This window comes from Crocuta crocuta, unplaced genomic scaffold (assembly GCF_008692635.1).
Source record: "Crocuta crocuta isolate KB4526 unplaced genomic scaffold, BGI_CrCroc_1.0 scaffold556, whole genome shotgun sequence".
Classification (NCBI taxonomy): Eukaryota; Metazoa; Chordata; class Mammalia; order Carnivora; family Hyaenidae; genus Crocuta; species Crocuta crocuta.
The window spans coordinates 2,781,325-2,803,405 of NW_027527436.1; the positions used below are offsets into that span (position 1 = coordinate 2,781,325).

The 22,081-nt window shown below is 34.6% G+C and overlaps 1 protein-coding gene across 1 annotated transcript in view; it reads right to left on the reverse strand.

Moving 5' to 3' along the window:
* Positions 1 to 22,081, reverse strand: part of USH2A (usherin) — a 717,315-nt gene that overhangs the window by 650,976 nt on the left and 44,258 nt on the right. Inside the window, exon 3 of the mRNA XM_077759473.1 lies at positions 17,510 to 17,642. Coding sequence (XP_077615599.1) covers positions 17,510 to 17,642 — 133 coding nt within the window. The remainder of the gene's footprint in view (positions 1 to 17,509; positions 17,643 to 22,081) is intronic.

The following is a 22,081-nucleotide window of genomic DNA, read 5'->3' on the forward strand; positions in this document are numbered from 1 at the left end:
AAATATATAAGAGAATACATTTTTATTTAGAATACTATTTTCTCCTGATTTAAAAAACAACTGCATAACAGAATAATTATAAATCTGTGTTAATGGGCACCTAACACCATAATTTGAATGACAGTAACAAGGGGAAGGAAAGAAAACTAAATAGCTACAAAGTTTTTGTATACTATTGAATTTAAGTTGGTATTGGGGTGCCTGGGTGACTCAGTATGTTAAGAGTTTTATTCTTGATTTTGACTCAGATCATGATCTCACAGTTTATGAGTTCAAGTTCCTTAGGAGAGTTCTATCACTCTCTCTCTCTGCTCCATCTCTGCTTGTTCTCTTTCTCTCTCTCCCTCTTTCAAAATATGCAAACTTAAAAAAAAATAGGTTCATAATAATCAAAACTAGATTATTCTGTTAATTTTAATACCCTGGGAAACTACTAACAAAATAACAAATAGTAAAAGAAATGATGAGAAAGTTAAAATGGTATACTAAAATATATTAACACAAAGGAAGATAGTAATGGAGAAATAGAGGAACAAAAAAGATATATGAAACAAACAGCAAAGTGACATTTCAACTACCTTATCAATAATTACATTAAATGGAAATGGTATAAACACCTCCCAGCAAAGGAGATATTGAAAGAAGGGGGGAGAAAAACAAAATCCAACTATATGCTTTCTAGGAAAGACAAAGTCAAAGAAACAAACAGGTTGAAAGTTAAAAGACAGAAGAATGATACACTACAGAAAATGTAACCAAACACATTTCCAATAACCAATGGGTCAAGAAAAAAATCACACACACACACACACACACACACACACACACACACTACCTGGAAGATCCTTTAAGACAAATGAAAACAATCACACAACATAACACACTTCTTGAGTTTCAGGTAAAGTGATGCTTAAAAAGAAATACAGTTATAAATATCTATATTAAAGAAGAAGGTAATGAAATCAATGACCTAATATTCTATCTTAAAAAATTAGAGGGGGAAAAAAGAGTAAACTTCACCCAAAGCAAGTAGAAAGAAGCAAATTATAAAGACTAGAGCAGACATAAATAGAAAATAGAAACACAATAGGGAAAGCCAACAAAAGTTTATTCTTTGAAATGATTAACAAATCTGACAAACATTTAGTTAGACTGACCAAGAAAACAAAAACAAAAAAAGTCAAATTACTAACATCATAAAAGAAGGAAGGAACATTATTACTGTTCTTACAGACCTGAAAAATTATGAGATAATCCTGTAAACAACTATTTACTAACAATTAGATAATCTTGATAAGATGAACAAATTCTGTGAAAGGTACAAACTACTTAAACTGACCCAAGAAGAAATAGACATTCTGAATAGTTTTAATAAGCAGAGAGAATAAATTAGTGATAAAAACAATTTGACACAAAGAAAATCCAGGACCAGATCCCTTCACTGGTGAATTCTTCCAAAAATGTAAACAAGGAATAACACCAATCCCTCACAAGCTCTTCCAAAAAATATAGAAGAGGAAGAAACACTTCTCGACTCATTCATAAAATGAACCAGAATTCATAGATTCATAGAATCATATTATCCCAATACCAAAACCAAAAATGATATCACAAGAAATTTACAGATCAATATGTTTTATGAATGTAGAAGCAAATCTTCAACAGAATACTACTAAACCAAATCCAACACCATAAATACAGAGATTATATACCATAAGCAACTGAGATTTATCTCAGAGATACAAGACTGGTCCAAAATGTGAATATTGAAAAATGCATAATATTGATAGAATAAAGGATTTAAAAATGATCATTTCTATAGATTCAGGAAAGGCACTTGCCAAATTCCAACTCTATTTCATTATAAAAACAAACTATGAAAAATGGGAATTTCCTTATTGGATAAAAAGCATTTATAAAAACCTACAGCTAACATTACACTTTATAGTGAAAAACTAAATGTTTTCACCTACAATCAGGAACAAGACACTAATGTCCACTCTTGCCCCTTCTATTCAACATTGTTCTAGACATGCTAGCCAGGGCAATTTGGCAAGAAAAATATACATTTTACAAAATGGAAAGGAAGAAAAATGAATGTGTCCAAGGACAAACCTAAAAATATAGAATTTTATAAATTATAAAATGAGATAAAACTAATTCTCAACCTGGGAATGAATAAATGCTTTTTTTCCCAAAAAATGGGATATTAATAACACAACTACAAGGAATGCACCAAACCTCAAATAATTCCCAATTTTTGTGCAATAGCCAAGTTAAAAATACACTAAGAAAGTTCTGTACATTTTAACATAAAGATAATAGCTTATATTACTTAAGGATACTTACATATATATTAGGTTTAACCATTTGAAATAGCTAATATTTGGCCATTTTTAATGTAAAAATGGCAATTTCATATGAGACAACCTTATAACAAAATCATACAAATGTAAATGAAGATGATAAATGTAAATGCATTATAGGAAAGGAAATCTTTAAGATTCTTTAAAAATCACTTAAATATATTTTGAAATTTCAATTTCAAATGTCCATTGCCTGAAAAAAATCACTGGCATAAAGAAAGTAGGGGTATTTCTAAATTATTTTAGAAGGTTAGATGTTGGTATAAATGCTAGTCAAATAAATGGTAATAGCAATGTTAAGTTACTAAGACTAGATCTGTCCCTTGTGAACCAAAAGTTTTAGAATTAGAAGAGTAATAATTAGCATAGATGGCTTTAAATAGAGTTATCTACCCACAGGTTAAAAGAATTAAGAATAATTACTGAATTTCTTTTTGGAAATAGTATCTAACATGATATCAATTTGAGAATCCTCATTTTAGAAAATAACAGAGCTTAAAGACTGAGCATTTTGACACTATTAACAGATTCACATGTAAAGAACAAACTCGCAATGTAGTACAATAAGAGCAAATCTATCTTTTAACAAAGACTTAGCTAATTGCCTTTCATCATTTCTATCAGGAATTTCAATTGAAATTAATGGTATGCATGAAGAAACCAGGTTAATTATCTGATTTCTATTCACTTCATTGTGACACTAAAGAAAACATTTTTTTCTAAAACAACTTTAAAAATAAATCATAAAAATCCAGAACTTCAAAATACAATAGTTCTAGAATACAATAAAAACATCTTGTTCATTTTTTTTAATGCTCAAAATGGTAAGGGCTTCATGCCAAAAGAAAAAAAAAACAAAAAAAAAAAACACCCACCTAGAATGTGTTTTCTGGTTTTGTCATTACTGTTAACATTGTTTTTTGGCAGCAAAAGAATAAGAATATACTCCACTTGTCATGTAACTATAAGGAAATAAAGCTCCAAATGAAGCTATCATTGCAGATAACAATACAAACACACAAGCATTTAAGGTACAGTCATATACAATTAATACAGGTACTATACAATTGTACAATACACACAGTATTATAAAATTTCTTGAATAAAGGAAAGTTTGAAAATTCACCTCCAGAGTCATTATTTAAATCAGTAAAAAGAAAGTTGTTATCCTGAAGAATCAAAGGATAGCCACAAAATATTCAAGAGTAATGAACAACCACCAGAGAACAGAACCTTATATTATGCTAATTTTATCCAATTCTTTTTCTTCTTTTCAGAACCAGTTTTCTCCAATGTCTACACCCAAAGCCTCCTTTTCCTTACTATGTAGATTCATTTTAGGTGATCTCTAGTCCCTTTTCTCTATCGCTCAACTGAAAGTGTACTCTTAATGGCCACCCTGGGTGTGATTTTTCAGTCTTATAAATTCTTCTTCTTAATATTCCTCTGTTTGATATTATTGAAGAACATCTTGAAATCACCTTCATTTGTCTTCTAATATCCTAACCCTTCCAGACTACTACTTCTTCTGAAGCTCCTTAGTTGCCTCTCTTCTTTATCCCCATCCCCCAACCTTATATCTGTAGCTCTATACTCTTTTTCTAGTTTTCTCTCCTCCAAGAATTTTACCTGCTTCTAGAACTTCAAAAATAACCTCCATAAGGAATATTCTTATCTCTGTATCACTAACCCTAAATCAGTCCTCAAATCCAATCTCCTGTCTCAAATGACCTTTTGCCATTTCTACTTGGCTATTTCATTTCTATCTCAAATAATCAACGTTAATTCCCCTAAGCTCACTCACTATGCTCTCCTTTCCCTCAGTTCCTCCCCTTCATTAACCTTTCTCTCCTTTTCTTCTTCTCTCCCACCTCTTATATGCACATACACACAAAATCCCAACATCCCTTTTTCTCTTTTTGAAACACCTTTGACTTCTTCTCCTTTAATCACAGTATCTGCTCAACTACTTCCTTGTAACATTTTCCATTCTCACAAAGTAAGTTCATTAGATATCGTATCTGGAACACTGCCAGAAAGGTGACACTGACAAACTAATTTTAGCTGTACTCATATACTCTACCCTTTAGATCCTTTCCCTTCATCCATTTATTGAGCAAACAGCAAATGTTTATTGAATAGCTATCATGTGGCAGGTAATCTTCCATGCTCTAGGGATACATCAGAGAAAAATGTAATCAAACAAAAAATAACAGAATTTATAGTCTAGAAGGGAAAACATACATATGCGATAAAAATACTAAGTAACCCACATGATAAGTTAAAATGTTAAGTTCCATGAAAAAAAAAAAAAGAGCAGCAAATCATGGGACCAATCATGGGAACTGAAGGGTGGTAGAGAAGATTTCATTAAGAAGGTAATATTTGAGTAGACCCAAAATAAGAGACGGAGTCAGCCCAATGGAAATGTGGAGGTATAGACTTCCAGTCTAAAGGACTAGTGAATACTGCAAAGATCCTAAGACAGAAGCGCACTTCACATATTCAACTAATAGCAAAAAGGCCAGTTGGGGTGACACAAACTGAGAAAAACAATTGGTAGTGATAGTAAAGCCAGAGAAGTATTTGCAGTCAGATCATGTAGGTTTTATAGGCCATCATAAAAAATGGTGGCTTTCACTCTGGTGAGGTAGGGAAATAATAGAGCATTTTGAACAGAGAAGTAACATGATCTGACTCATGAGTAACAGAACAATCCTGGCTACTGTGTTGAGGATAAAGTGGAGGGCAAGGTGAAGGCAGTTAAAAAACTTTGCAGTAATACAGGCAAGAGCAGCAACCATACCCTGGACAGGGGTGACTCTAGTGCAAGTGTGAGTTGGAATCAAAATCTGGACACATTTTGAAGGTAACATCAACAAGACTCTTCTGATACGTTATACGTCAAATGTGAGAAGAATTGGCAAGGACTCCAATCTTTTGTTCTGAATTAGTGGAAAACTGAAACTACCCTTACCTGAAATAGGGAGGATTATAGAAAAGTACTATGTACATCCAAGTGAAATGCCTAAAACATCAAAAGTCCAGTTTTGGAAAAACAAAGTTTAATTTTGAGATACAAATTAAGCATCCAAAAGGAGATTTTAGATAGTCTGATGTAGCGGTCTGGAATTTAGGAAAGAGGCTAGGAGAAAGAGGAAGGAGGGTAGATTTCAATTTAGACCTCAAGCCACTTAGATGGTACTTAAAACTTTGAATCTGGAGGTGATGTTTAAGGGAGTGCATGCATATAGACTTAGGAAGAGAGCCAAGGTGTAAGTCCTGGAATACAAATATTAGGAAGCCAAATGAAAAAAACAGGAACCAGGAAATCAAAGTGAAACATAGCAACTAGAAATTCAGGGGCAAACCAGGAGATAATCTGGTCTTAGACACCAAGTGAAGAAACTATACCAAGAAAGGAGTGATCTCAACTCTTTTAAGTGTTGTTGATGGGTCAAATAGGGTAAAGATGTGAAATTAACTATCAGATTTATGATTTGAAGGTCAGTGGAGATGTGACAAGTATAATTTAAATGCTGGGGTGAGCTAAAGCCTGATTGTAGACGGTAAAACTGGAAAAGACAGACTGCTATCACTGACAAAACACTGAGGGAATTTTGCTTAAACAGAGGACCAAAGAAACAAACAAAACAAAACAAAACACTTCTTCTGGCCGAGGAAGTAGGAGTCAAGAAAAAATTTTAATGAAAGAATCATACCATATCTGTATATGTCCTTGACATTTTCCATTAATACTAGAGAAGTTCCAAAATACTAGAAAATACAATACAGGAGCAAATAGGGAAAAATGCTGCGAAAATTACCTTGATAAGATCTAGATTATATGGCAGAGGTGGATAAATATAGCAGTGGGAATTTATAGTAGTTCTTTTATTACTTGTTTTAATTTCCTAGTGAAGTGGAAGGTAATATCATCAGCTGAGAGTCAGGATAAGAAGTAAATTTTTTTTTTTTTTTTTTTTTAAAAAANAGAAGTAAATTTAAGGAGAGAACAAAACGTGTACACAGTTACCATAAGACAGAGAAAGTGAATGGATAAAGGAAATAAGGAATGATTCCAGGGCAGCATCAGTGGCGCGTATGAGGTTTATGGTCATAAAGGTCATAAGTCATCCTGATTGGGTTTATTTAACCAATACAGGGGTGTCGCCACACTAACACTAGCAAGTGAGGAAAAAAAAGCAGAGGAGTCAAGGTGTGTGTAAGGAAGTGATTCTAATATTTGAACATGACACTGAAGCTCAATAAGAAGGGATAGAACACAACAAGGGAGAGATGGGAAAGTTGTTTCAGCCAATTAATTAAAGATCCCAGAGGTGTTAAAGAATTGCTGGATTCAGGACACCAGAGGGTGCAAGTTGATAAATACTAGCATACATCCAACAGAAAAAGAAAATGCACAATACTTATGTACTATACAAAGTGATTAAAACACCCCTTCTGGAAAAAGAGAGCTCTAGGAGGCACAGACATGAAAAGTAACAATTTAAAAAGTGAAGAATTCTCAATACTTTTCATCTTTAAATATTGACAGTGAATAGATTTCAGGCAACCAAAATAAAACAAACAAACAAATTAAAAAACAGGTTAAAAGTTTTAAAAGCCAGAGGTACAGTTAGGGTCTCAAAAGGCCAAAAAATACTCCACAAAAAGTTATAAGAGATAACTCCAAGCTGAATGCCTAAATTCCACAAAAATAACCCTTGAGGCCAAGTAATGGGTACCTTCTAGGTCCAGAGAGTGAAAGACTAGCCACAGCTGAGACAGTCTCACAGAGAGCAGAGTTAAAGTGAAGAGTTGGACAAAGAAAGAAGAGAGGCACAGATTAGAGGCTACAATAATGGCTGGACTTCAATTTTGGATTAAGACATGGCTAGATGCAAGAGACCATCACTTTGCCATCAACCCAATAACCCAACTATGCCAGAAAAACTATAAAATCATTCTTAACCCCTTAGGAAGGAGAGGATACAAAGAAATCTAAACAAATTAAATTCTGCAAAGAAACAAGCCTTTCATAGGATCGATGAGACCCAAGACGACTGGTCTCCCTACCAGGGAACCAAGAGGTGGGAGACAGCCATAGTAGGCTGGAACAACACCTTGGAATTCCAAAGAGCCCAAGCACACAGTGAGTCTGCACCCATTCTGATTCTATCCTCAAACATCTGAATCCAGTGGTGAACAACATAATATTAAAACTGTAATAAAGCCCACATCCAGATGAACTTCAAATCAGTTTGATGTTATTCTTCTTCTACTCACTTCCCCCAACACATACACAGGTGCAGGTGTACCCATGCACACACGCGTGCGCACGTACACACACACTCTCTCTCTCGGAGCCTGATAGAATCATCAGTGCTCTTTTCTCTAGAGGTAAATATTCATTTCTGTCTTTCCAGTCCTATACACAATGTCTAGTACACAATAAAAATATTTTCAGACACATGAAGAAGAAAATGTGGTCTATTGTAAAGAGAGGAAACCATCAATAGGAGGTGATGCAGATATGGCTCAGACATTAGAGTTCTCAAATAAGGATATGAAAATACCTAAGACAAAATACTAGAAGATCTAGTGGAAGTGGTGACTGATAATATGTGCAAGTGGGGGAAAATCTGAGCAGAGAGATTGCATCCACAAAAAATGTAGCCAAATAGGAATGCTGGAAATGAAAAGTATGATATTAGGAATGAAGAATTTTCTACATCAACTTAACAACAGCCTAAATTAAAAAAGAGAAAATGATCAGTGCATTTCAAGGCAGGTCCATGGAAAATACGCAAAGAGAAACACCAAGACAAAATAGTAGAGAAAACAAAAACAAACAATAATGTTCAGGATCTGTGGGATGATGCCCAGTGCTCTAAAATAATTGTAACTGCAGTCCTAGGGAGAAAGGAGAAGGAAAATGGGGGGAAAATAGGAAAGAAAAATTTTAGAAGATGATTATCAAGAACATTTGAAAGTTATGAAAACATCATCTTACACATCCAAGAGTCTGACCAAACCTCAACCAGGGTAAATATAAGAAAAATTACACATAGGCACAACTTAGTCCAATTGTTACCATCCAAGAGAAAACCTTAAAATCAGTAAGGGAAAAACAACATACCACATTTAAGTGAACATTGATATGAATGATTGCTTGGTATCTCATCAGAAAATATGAAGGACAGAAGACAATAAATTATAATTCTTTAAAGTGTTGAGAAAATGTAACAATTATCAACTTGGAATTCTACGTCTCGTGAAAATATCCTTCAAAAACAGAGACATGGGGCGCCTGGGTGGCTTAGTCGGTTAAGCGTCCGACATTCGCTTAGGTCATGATCTCGCGGTTCGTGGTTCGAGCCCCGCGTCGGGCTCTGTGCTGCCTGCCAGCTCAGAGCCTGGAACCTATTTCAGAGTCTGTGTCTCCCTCTCTTTCTCACCCTCCGCTGCTCACGCTGTCTCTCTCTCTCTCTCTCTCCTAGAAATAAATAAAAATATTAAAAAAAAAAAAAACAGAGACAAATTAAAGACATTTTCAAAAACTGAGTTTGTTTCTAATGGACTGAATTATAAGTGATGGAAAAGGAAGCACTTAAGGCTGAGGTTAAATAACACCAGATGGAATACAGGAGTTTCAGGAAACAATGACGCATACCAGAAAAGGCTAATCTTTAAAGAGAAAAAAGAAATTATTTCATGGGGTTTATGTACACAAAATACAGCACTTTCAAACATGTAGCACATCACTACTCTAAACTTAACATTTTCCCTCCTCACCCCAGGGAAATTTTGACTTTGAGCCAAAAAAAATAGATATAGTTTACAACCATTATTTAAAAATACTTAAGTTTCACAAATCAATAAGCTTTAACATCTAAATTAACAATATTTATGATAGCAAAATTGTATGAAGTACCTTTCATGAACCAAGAACATATTATTTGTAAGTTTTACAAGTACCTTGAAAACTATGTACACACATGACAAATTAGAAAAATTAGGGAAACAAATCAGGAAATTGGACTGAGAAATAAAATTCTTTTTAAGATTTTTTTCTAATGTTCATTTATTTTTGAAAGAGACAAACAGAACATGAGAGAGATAGAGGCAGACACAGAATCTGAAGCAGGCTCCAGGCTCTGAACTGTCAGCACAGAGCCAGATGCGGGGCTCAAACTCATGAACTGTGAGATCATGACCTGAGCTGAAGTCAGATGCTCAACCAACTGAGCCACGCGGAAACTCCAAGAAGTAAAATTCTTTGCCAAAATCACTTGACTTTTTAAGAAGTAGAGCTGGGATTCAAACCCAATTCTGTCTTATTCTAAATTCAATGCCTTGTTTCTTAGGTGCTAATTATTACAGCAATAATAATTTGTATGTCCAATAATTTAAATGCCCAGTGTAGATTGTGTTTTACCAACCCATGTTTAATTCAGAGTATATTATACTACATACTCTTGCTTTCTCATGTAATAACATGTCATGAACCTACTCCTCTGCCTCTACAAATAGACATATTTCCTTTCTCTTAGTTTTGCACACTTTTCCATTGTAAGTATAACTTAAACTTTACTTAATCAATTTCCTTTTGAAGTGTTTAATTGGTTCCAATTATTTGCTACTTTAATTCTACAATGAGTACTTTTGAGTACATATTTCAGGTTTTCTCTAATTATATTCTTGAGATATATTCTGGAAGTAGAATTCTTGGATTAAATTGTCTTTACATTTTTACTTATTGTAGTTTGCCAGATTATCCTAAACTCTTTCTACACTAGTAACATCTCTTTTTTATTCCTTGCCAAATTAAGCATAAAATTATAAGCATTGTTTAAATTTTAAATTCTCAGCTTACTCGTCAGATGTTTTCAATATTTTCCTATAGTGTTTCTTCCCATGGTATCATGCTAACAACAGTCTTAAATATGCCAGAATTATAGAAACATTTGCCTTCATCTTCCTCTACTACCCCTGATGACATACTTTGCATTTACATTTTAACTCATCTGCAGTTTTTATTTATTATAGTTGTAAGGAATACATTTATCTTTTTATTTTGTAACATAGTTGGCCAATTGTCCTGATTTATTGCTAGAAATCTTCTCTAGGATAATCTGAAACACCAACTTAATCTTCAAATAAACCCCTCTATACCTATATATGCCTTGTTTCTATACTCTCCTTCCATTCCATTAACCTATCTTAGTTAATCAATTTCCATACTTTTCGTTTTTTCAACCTAATACCAAAAAACTCAGAAAAATTTTATAATCTCAACTAAAAAGAAAATGTCAGATGTTTCAATATTTTCCTTTCCTTTCCTCTATATCCAAGTGAGGTTAGACATATTAACCCATGGGCCACCAGCAGAAATTAAAATAGTATTTCAACTAAAGAATGAAAAACAAGCAGATGAATAAGACACAGCACACAGCAGAAAACAGGAAAGGGAAAGGAAGTTGGAGTTAGTGTTAGATGATTATCCTTTTCCTCCTTGCATATTCACTTTCACAGAGAAATGAAAAATCTTTATTGATACTTTAATTACCAATTCATTTCTTAAGAAAGTGCTACCCAGGGCGAGGGGGCAAGATGGCGGAGAAGTAAGGAGCTCCGTACTTGCACTCGCGCCCATACATCACACAGAAAAGATCTGAAGCCATTGGAAACCTTACAAAACCTGAGAGATTGGGAGACAAAGGACGCAGAATCCACTGAGAGAGCCTTCTAACGTGAGTGCGAACCNAAAAAAAAAAAAAGAAAGTGCTACCCACTTATAAATGCATAACATGGAAATTAGGGGAATTAAAACTCTGTTGATAAATGAGTTCAGAAGTAGCCATGAAAAGTTTAAATTCACTAAATCTTGTGTTTTTAAACTCAAAATTGGAGGGTTGTTACAGTTCATTACCACAGTGAAATTAAAGACTTCTTACAATTACATGTCTGCTTCCATAACTCCTCCAGGTTTTATGTTCAACTGGAGACACTGAAATAAACTTGCACTGGAAGAAAATGCTCCAGGAAGAAACTTATACATATTGGTTGATAGAGATGGTCTAAAGTGTTCTCTATTTGTGTATTAAATGATCAACTCCATCAAATAAGGTTATTTCATTAGCATATAAGTATACATATTCCATTATTATGTATACAGGGGTCAGTGAAAAGCATCCATGTGGTCATTGATTAATATCCTAGGGGAGGTAGAGACAAGGCCTGCAGCAAAACAAAGTGTATTTGGCAACATATTTCCCTAGAAAGTTATGATAGAGATGAGACCCCACAAAAAAAAAAAAAAAAAAAAAAAAAAAAACAAAANAAGCCAAAGTTGCTTGTGCAAAGTTGTTGCTTCCTGGGTAAAGAAACAGGGAAACAAGTTAAGCCCAACCAGAGAAAGAGAGGGAAGACATCTAGGTCTCCTAGGGGCCTTCGTTCGATATGCTAGTATTTGAGGCAGTGTCTGTTCCGAAGCACAGACAGCCGGCCCCGCACTGCATGAGAGCACCCTTAATTCAGCTCGCAGTAATCTCTTGCACAATTACCTCTTCTGAATGAAACCATCTTGGATATGGACAAAAGTATGGAGGACAGTGACTTAATTTTTTGATTAAAAAAAGGAGCAAGCGAGAGAAAGAAAATGATTTATAATAAGTCCGTGGGAACATTCTGTACCTATCTCTTTTCTGATTAGAGAGGTGGCATGGAGCCTGGCTCATTAGGCAGAAGTAATGAGCCAGTCTACATGCCATCTCTAATTAGAGAAAAGATACAGTAGGTACAACTGTACCTATAAATTGATAGAATAAAGACAAAAAATATTTTAAAGTACCCTTTCCTTTGTAGCACTCTGATGCCCAAATCTTAAGGAGAAAATTATAATAAAAACTAAGTTACCTTTGAAATCAACCCCTTCCCAATGATACGTTTTCTAATCAGAAGTTAAAATTATTTTTACATAGTTTAAAAACAAAGATCATATTCAGTCCACAGTGTCCTTTTGAAGCATTCATTGTGCTTTGAAGAAGAATAGAAGCAAGTCACTTCAACCCCACAGTGCATAGCAGACTAATTTATAGCACTATCGAATACTTTAAGCAACATTTGGTGCAATAAAACACTTTTAGAAGTACTAATGGGGATTAAATATTGAAATAAGGCTCACAAGATTTAATGTTTTATTAAGAAATTCTGCATGCAGGGTACTTTATAAAATTCTCCAATACGATAATTACTCACACCAAGTTTCTAAATATATAGTTTCCTTCAATTATGTCTTCACATAAGCTTAGCTTCATCGAAGAGCATATACAAATTAACTAGAGTTATGTCTAGACATTTTGTCTTTTCATCACTCAACAATTCTACAGAAAGATATTGTTTTCCTTCCTTACAATAAGAACATAGGTGTTACAGAGGCTAATAATAGCTGCCACTCATTGAGCATTTACTATATGATAAGCAACATATACTACTCATACATGATTTCATATAATTATTATTATTGTCCTATGAATTATTTATGAAAACATCACTTAACAGATTAAAAACCTGAGATTTAAAAAGGAGACATATTTTTATCAAAGGCACACACCTGGGTTGGATTCAGGTCTAAGTTTTTTGACACCAGAGCTAGGAAATTTAACCACGGAGTTTTAGAATTTACTTTGAATATTAAAAATATACATCTTTTTTCGATAAGCTATCATCTAGGTTATAGAAAACTCGGGCAATAGGGGAACATAAACTGAAATTCTGCATTACTTCAAAATTAATGACACTTATAAATAACTATGTGGCAATTCCAAAGCCATGACCACTTATGCATTTATTGAAAGTATTTGAAGGGGCACCTGGGTGGCTTAGTCGGTTAAGCGTCCTACTTTCGCTTTGGTCATGATCTCGCAGTTCGTGGGTTCGGGCCCCGCGTCGGGCTCTGTACTGACTGCCAGCTCAGACCCTGGAGCCTGTTTCAGTCTGTGACTCCCTCTCTCTCTGACCCTCCCCTGCTCACGCTGTTTCTCTCTCTCTCTCCTAGAAATAAATAAAACATTAAAAAAAAAAAAGAAAGTATTTGAAAAAACTGATCATTTACTATATGCAACCAGAAGGACGGTATAACTATTAGAATTAAACTTTAGGGGCGCCTGGGTGGCTCAGTTGGTTAAGCGTCCACCTGGGCTCAGGTCATGATCTCACAGTTCATGGGTTCGAGCCCCGCGTTGGGCTCTGTGCTGACTGCCAGCTCAGAGCCTGGAGCCTGTTTCAGATTCTGTGTCTCCCTCTCTCTCTATCCCTGCCCTCCTCTGTCTCTCTCAGAAATAAATTTTTAAAAAAATTTTTAAAAAGAATTAAAATTTAGCAAAGTCAATGGACTTATTTAAGGTCAATATAAAAATTGATGGTATTTCCATATGTTTGCATGTATAGGAGGATTAGGAGGAACTTAACGGAGGACCATGGGGGAGAAGAAGGGGGGAAATAGTGGGGGAGAGAGAGGCAAACCATGAGAGACTCTTGAATACTGATAACAAACTGAGGACTGATGGGTGTTGGGGGGAGGGGGCAGATGGGCATGGAGGAGGGCACTTGCAGGGATGAGCACTGGATGTTATATGGAAACCAACTTGACAATAAACTATTTGTAAAAAAAAAAAAAAAATTGATGGTATTTTTATAGAATAAAAACAAAAACCAGAAAATAAAGTTCAAAAACAATAGTAAGCATAACTGATGAGAAAAAAAACAAGAAATAATAGACCTAAGTCTTATAAATGAGTGAAACTTCTGGATCGAAAACTAACAACAATAGGGTGCCTGGGTAGCTCAGTTGGTTAAGCATCTAACTCAACTCTTGATCTCAGCTCAGGTCATGATCTCATGATCCATGAGGTCAGGCTTAGCACTGGTGGTGCAAAGCCTGCGTGGGATTGATTCTCTCTCTCTCTCTGTCTCTCAACATAAAAAAAATAAATTTAGAAAAACTAAAGACATTTTTAAGAGAAATTAAGAAATACATTTTGTTCATGGATTGGAAGATCTGATATCATACAGATACCCATTTTCCCAAAATTGAGTTTATGATTTAAATCTCAGAATCTTTGTGAAAATTGTAAAACTGCATCTAAAATTCATATAAATAGCCAAGACAATATTGAAAGAAAAAAACATAAAATTAAATACTTTCAGATTTTAAGACTTTTACAAAACTACAATTATAAAAACTAAATGTTGTGAATCAAATATGGGCAAACAAATCATTGGAACAAATAGAGGGCTCGGGAGCAAACCATCTTCACATATGCAGGTACATGATTTGTGACAGTTACCACTCATTGCAGGGGAGTGAAGACATGATCTGTTTAATAAAAATGATTCTGGATCAGTTAGATATTCAAGTGAGAAATACAAAATGAATCCTGACCCCCTACCTCATAAAATACCCAAAATAAAGTCAGACAGAAAACAGACCTAAATTTGAGATGTAAAATAATAACATTTCCAGATAAAATGTAAAAGTAATATCTCCACGATATCAGGGTGTGCAAAGATTTCCTCAACTGGACATACAAATATTAAATATAAAAGAAAAATTAGTAAATTGGACATCATTAAAATTAAGAGCTTCTGTTGATCAAAGAATGCCATTAAGTTTTCAGCAACTACAATGTGCCAGATTCTAGAAAAACAATGCTTTTCATAAATAGCTTTATTTGATCCTCACAATGGAACTGTAATGTCATCATCATTGTTTCAAATTTATAGTAACTAAAAGAATACAAGATCACTAACTCAAAAAGTTACATGCACCCCTATGTTTATAGCAGCATTATTTACAATAGCCAATATTTGAAAGCAGCCCAAGTGTCCATTGGTCCATTGGTTAATGAAAGGATAAGAAGATTTAATATGTAATACACACACACACACAGGAATATTATTCAGATATAAAAAAGAATGAAATCTTGCCATTTGCAATAACAAGGATGGAACTAGAGAGTAGAATGTGAAGCAAAATTAAGTCAGAAAAGACACATATACAATTTCACTCATATGTGAAATTTAAGAAACAAAATAAGCTAAGGTAAAAAAAAAAAGAGAGAGAGAGAAAGAGAGAGAGAAGAGACAGAGACAAATCAAGAAACAGACTCTGAATTATAGAGAACAAACTGATGGTTACCAGGGGGGAGATGGGTTAAATAGGTGATGGGGATTAAGGAGGGCACTTGTTGTAATGAGCATTGGGTATTGAATCACTATATTCTACACCTGAAAGTAATATTACACTGAATGTTAACTGGAATTTAAATAAAAACTTAAAAAGTACGTAAATTAAATAAATTTGGGGTAACTACAGTTTAGAGTCATTTAAAAATTGTTCCAGATCACATAGCTAGTAGGTGGGCAGTTGGGACTTGAACTCAAGCTGACAACAGAGTGTAAAGTCTTAAGGAACTGTGCTATCAGTTGCTCAAATGCCTATGTAAGTGTGTATGTGTGTGTGTGTGTGTGTGTGTGTGTGTGTGTGTGTGTGTGGTGTGTGTGTGCGTGCGCGCATGTGTGTACAATAGAGATCTAGAAATGAAGATATAGAAATATAGGCATGTATAGTGATTTCTAGCAAATAACGGCTAATAATATCGAACTATTAGGAATAATCTAAATGCTCATTATTAGGAGCATGTTTTAAAAGTTTTTGTTATGGCCATGCAATTGGGCACAATGCAGTCATTTTAAATGAGAAGGAATATTAACATGGAATGTTGTCCATAACATTTGGAGAGGAAGTGTTTCTTTTTAGAGGCCTTGGAGAAAGCATATGTATTATAATTTCATTTTTAGAGAATTATTTTTATAACCATATTTCCAGCTCTATGTACTAAAGTTCTGGAAGGATATAAAAAAGTTAACTGTATCTATGAAGGTAGAAAACTGTAAAATATTTTCTATTTTATGGAGTTCTATATTATTTGGATTTTCTTATAATTAGTATTCATTATTTAATAATATAAAATAATTGTTCCATTTTTAAAGTGAAGGTAATTTACAAACCATTGTGCTAATTATTTCAAGTTAATTCTAGATTCAATTTCTGAGTATTTATTTTTCAGGATGTAGTATATAATCCTTTAAACCTCTATGGCCTGTTTTTAGGATGGGAAGATATGAACATCACAAATCCAGCTTATTATTGTTGAATATTAAATTTCAGTTTCTACTTAATATTCTAAAACCTACTTTAAAATCCAAACCAAAAAAAGAAAAGACTGAGAAAATATAGTTTATCACATATTGTTCCTATGTAAATACTGATCAGGGGCACCAGGGTGGCTCAGTCAGTTAAGCTTATGATTCTTGATTTTGGCTCAGGTCCATGAACTCAGTTTCATGAGATCAAGCCCCATGTCAGGCTCTGTGCTGACAGTGCAAAGCCTGCTTGGGATTCTCTCTTTCCCTGTTTCTCTGTCCTTCCCCTTCTCATGCTCTCATATGCTCTCTCTCTCTCTCTCTCTCTCAAATAAACAAACATTTAAAAGAAAAAAGAAATAAGTAAAACTTGATCATAATAGATACATTTTATTTTTAAACTTCCCCAGTATAGTGGTTGAAAAGTGACCTCCGAAAGGCATGTCCCCCTGGAATCTGTGACTGTGACTATATTTGGACATAGGGTCTTTGCATATGTAATTAGGGATCTGGAGAGGAAAGTATATAGGATCATGGTGGGCCCTACATCCAACCACACGTTCTCTTAGAAGAGAAGGGAACAGAACACAGAGGAGAGGGTCATGTAAACATGGCGGCCAAGGGGGCTATGCAGCCACAAGCCAAGGACGCTGTGGACTACTGGAAGCCAACAGAAAGAGAGGCATAGAACCAATCAGAACCTCCCGAAAAATCCAACCCTGCAAACCCTCGATTTCAGACCTGTGGGCTCCAGAACTGTAAAAAGAGAATAAATGTCTACTTTATTAAGCTCCCAACCGGTTGCTGCTAATTTGTTGCAGCAGCGCTAGGAAACAAATACACCTAGATATTTAAAACAATTATTTTTGACACTTTCTTAAGGAATACTATAATTAGACAAAATAAGTAATTTTCTGAAGTCAGAATCTTACCATTTAAACTCTGTCCTATTTGCGTAGTACCAGAGGCAAAATCTGTAATTGAACCACTTAGAGTTATTGCAGCAAATGCTGTATTATCTTCCTCCAAACCATTGATGAAGAAACTGATTTTTCTCTGATGCACCTGCAAGAAATTATCACATTATTTTAATTACATAACCTTGTATTTTATAACTACATTTCAGCAGTGTTTCACAAGTTAATTTCCTACTTCACTACTTTCTTCAGTTGGAATGACTGAAAACAATTTATCTTAATGGCTCAGTGATATATTTGTATGTCTATATATCTAGATATGAACCTACATATTATAGTTTTATGCTGTGATTTCTACTAGGGTATTTACAGGTATACACAATTTTTTGTCTCATATGTTTGGCAGCGCTGACTGTTAGGTCTTCATAATTTTTTGAGAATATAGTGTTTCTTCATATACTAGTTAAATTTGTTATAACCATAATTGGAAAATATAGAAATAAATGCAAAAAGTACAAATATTCAAAACTAAGTATGCCAAAAATGTATAGCCTATGGATATAATTCAGTTTAAGTTGCTAATAAAAAATGCTTCCTGTAAACATTTCCTTTATAGTATTGGCGTCATAGTTGATGATTTTCAGTTGTTATTTCCCCAATACAGAAGAGAAAAATCTGACAATGATATTCTAGACTAATTAATCAGGGATTATCAACTCTCTACATCAGGGATCAACACTTTTTCTGTCAACAGTCAGAGGATAAATATTGTCTTTTTTCAAACCAAGTGATTTGATTTTGTGATATAAATGGTCCAGGTCACAGCTACTCAACTCTGCTCTTGTAATAGGAAAGCAGCCAGAGACAATACATATGTGAGTTAAACATCTGACCAACCAGATTTGTTCTATGAGTTGTGGTTGGATGACCCCTGAATCGTACCCTAACTGTAAAATTATGAAGTCATGAAATTTTGCTTATGTGTCATGACCCCTGAATAGCCAACTCAAACTGTTCAGCAGACAACTTCCTAGATGGTATTAACACAAAATCTTCAATGATTACACATATTTCTGAACAAACTGATCAGCTATTTGACATCAACTTTAGCCTCTGCAAACAGTTTTGTTCAAGTGCATTTAACTTGAATGTAAAAGGAATCATTGGTGCTCTAGCAAGGGGCTGAAATGGCAAACAAAACATGAGGATGAGGGTAGAAATAGGAGGAGAAAGAGGAATATGTCATCCTGTAGGTGAAAGGTTAGATGCTAACATTTTAATTAAAAATATATCCAATCATAGCATTCAAATACTATTGTATTAAAACTTTCTCACAATAACTGATGAAAATAAATAACCATTCCCTAACATCTTTAGAATATTATGTGAGTGACTGTCTTAAGAACTCTTTTTAACAGCCCTCTCTCTCCAAACAAACCAACCAACCAACTAATCCTGACAGTTAACAACATAATTACTTAGGAATAGTAATTTTTCAAAAAGTTATTCAATATGGATTTTCTCCATACTATCGAATCTGCTTTTATTAAAATCAGGTAGTTCCTTAACTGCAATGACCTTGTGTTACATTTTACTTATTTATAAAACACAGCCTTGACATAAAGAACTAAAAACGCATGCCAACTCCTTGTGGGCCTGCATATATACCTCTGTGCTGGGTAGTAGGGCTGCATTTTTTTTTTGCAGCCCATTTTTTATAGCCTGTTACTGTCATTTGGTGTTTGACTGTTATCATTATAAAAGATACAGCCTTTTCTACTTTGTTATTTGTAGCATTATCTCATGTTTTACAACATCTTTGCGCAACATGCAGGCACATGAAATATAACTAGTGAAAAGTTCTCGATGGTATTAATGCATAAAAAAGAATGTGGTTCCATCTCTACTGTCTTTACCCAGCCAAAAGCTGATGAACAGCCAATTTTCCTTTATCACATTAGCACAGCCATGAGGGAAACACATTTGTTCTACTCAGCTACACTAAAGATACTATTACCAATCTAACATATACATGTTTTATATCAGCAGTATTCTCAGAGCATGAGAGAGCCAACAATATATTAACACTAGCATGACAGTTTATTTAAGAAAAGAAAATTGTCTCTGTAGAGGGACAGAAGTTAGAAATGTATGGCTAAATCTCAGTGTCACTGGTCTAATAAAGGTAATAATTCTTAGGCTTTCTTTATAGCAGGTAACACTCCTGTGACAGTTCTGTCATATCATTCAAATAAAAATGTTGTCTTTTACAAGTTTAAGTGCACCTTTATTTTGAGTCAGATAGAAAGCATGTTTTTGATTTTCTATATTCACTGTATTATATCTGTAGTCAAGAGTTCAGGACCTTTTTTTTTTTATCAACTCATCACATATTTGCTTAGGAGAAGGATTCAGTGTCACTTGCAGTGAATTCTGGAAGGATGTTTTCGCTTTGGTGGTACTTACAAAATGATTAATGATGATCTCAAGCCACTCTCTTCTGTTGTCCCCTCCCATATCAACCACCTTTCTATAAATAAGATTACATCTTCTTCGGTGTTCTGTACCATGTTTTATATTCCAAGATTCTCTTAACTACTTTGCAATTCTGGTCTGGGGGCCCATCACACCAGAACTGTGAAGATGAGGGCAGTGCTTTGCAATATCTCATCCTGATGATCCCCTTGCCAGTTATCTAGAGGAATTGGAATACATGTGGTGGAATTTCTAATTTGTGAAAAAGAAAGCCTTCTGCTGAAGTAGACTTCACACCTATCTCATTTTCCACCCCTTGAGGCTTGGAGGAGTTTGTACATGTTTATTGGTGAGGCTTGAAGGAATGAATTGGCAAAGCCAGTAGCAGCTGTAGAAAGGCCTTAAATCCCCTCAATAAGAGATTTAAAAAACACACTGGAGAAAAGATAGAGGGGAGCAGGTCATTCTCAACCCTTCATTTTCTTAGGGTTTCATATTTTATTTTAATTAATTTTTAGGCCAAATTCATGTCCCTGTGGTCATCTGTACTCATTCCTTTGAGTATAAAAGTGTATTCGATTTTTTTTTTAAGTAGAATACCTGACCATTCTCTTGTCTGATCAGAGAGGTGTAGAATTCCAGAAAGTCACACAATAGTGGAGAGGCTATCAAGAAAAAAATGTAATCAAGTACAACTGGACAGGTGTATCCTAATTGTCAATCATCTGTTTCACTGGAATGCCAAATTTTTGTTGCTTTTCTACTTCTGCTGGCTACCAAAAATCCAAAGAAACTCCTATTCAGGCTGGGAAATAGAACACCTGTGCTAACTTCCTCAGCAGAGAAATAGTTTCCTTGTTGCCTCTATCTTTCTAATTTCAGTTTAATTCAATAAAGCATGAACCCAGCACTCAAACGGCCCCTATACATTATACCAAGAAAATAAAGCCATGATCCTTTCTCACAAGGAGTTTGTATGTATGAATAATTTTACTACACTAGGTAGTAGTGTTTGCATCACTATAAGCGATGATGGTTGCTTTTGATTTAAGTACTGACACATGCAGTTAATAAAGTGTTATCCTTTTCAAAGAGTTATTTTGAAAAGTTTGGCCTTAACCCATTCATGTATTGTGTATAATATGATTCTGGACATTTTCTATGGGACTTGTCTTTTCAGGACCAACTTACAAGCTTCCTAGAAATACCACTTTCATTCATTCAAAGGGTTTCATTTTGAAGCAACATTTTTTAATTTTATTTTATTTATTTTTCTGAGAGAGAGCTGGTGAGTATGAGTGCGTGTACACATACAAGGCAGACGGAGAGGGAGAGAATCTTAAGCAGGCTCCACACCCAGCACAAAATTCAATGCAGGACTCAAACTCATGAACCGTGAGATCATGACCAAAGCTGAAATCAAGAGTCAGATGCTTAACCAGCTGACACACCAGGGGGTCTGTAAAGCAAAACTATTTTAAGAATTTTGAATGGGGGCACCTGGGTGGCTCAGTAGGTTAAGCATCCGACTTCGGCTCAGGTCATGATCTCATGGTCCAGAAGTTTGAGCCCCGTGTCAGGTTCTAGGCTGACAGCCCAGAGCCTGGAGCCTACTTTGGATTCTGTGTCTCCCCATCTCTTTGCCCCTCCCCCATGCATACTCTCTTTCTCAAACATTCAAAAATTAAAAAGAATTTTGAATACTACTTTTATCTTATCTTATTAGATAAGATAAAGTGATCTGGCAACATATCTTGAATTCAGATAATTCAATAATTTTTTGAATCTTCAAAAAATAATGATGGATGATAGAAATATAAAGATCATCATTTTGAACACTAAGAAATTCAAACAAAAAAAATACTGTGATATGAATCTGAAGGGAAAACGTTGTGGAGGAAATATGTCTTGGACTTCCTGAAATAGAATTTCTATTTCTAGGTTAACCAAAGCTCTGCAAAAAGGATTCTACTATTCCATCTATAATTTTTTAAGCATAAGGAAGGCAATTTATTCTAAAAACTCCGTAAGTTATTTTTAAATATCACATGTATGGGGGTGCCTGGGTGGCTCAGTCAGTTAAGCGACCAACTCTTGACTTCAGCTCAGGTC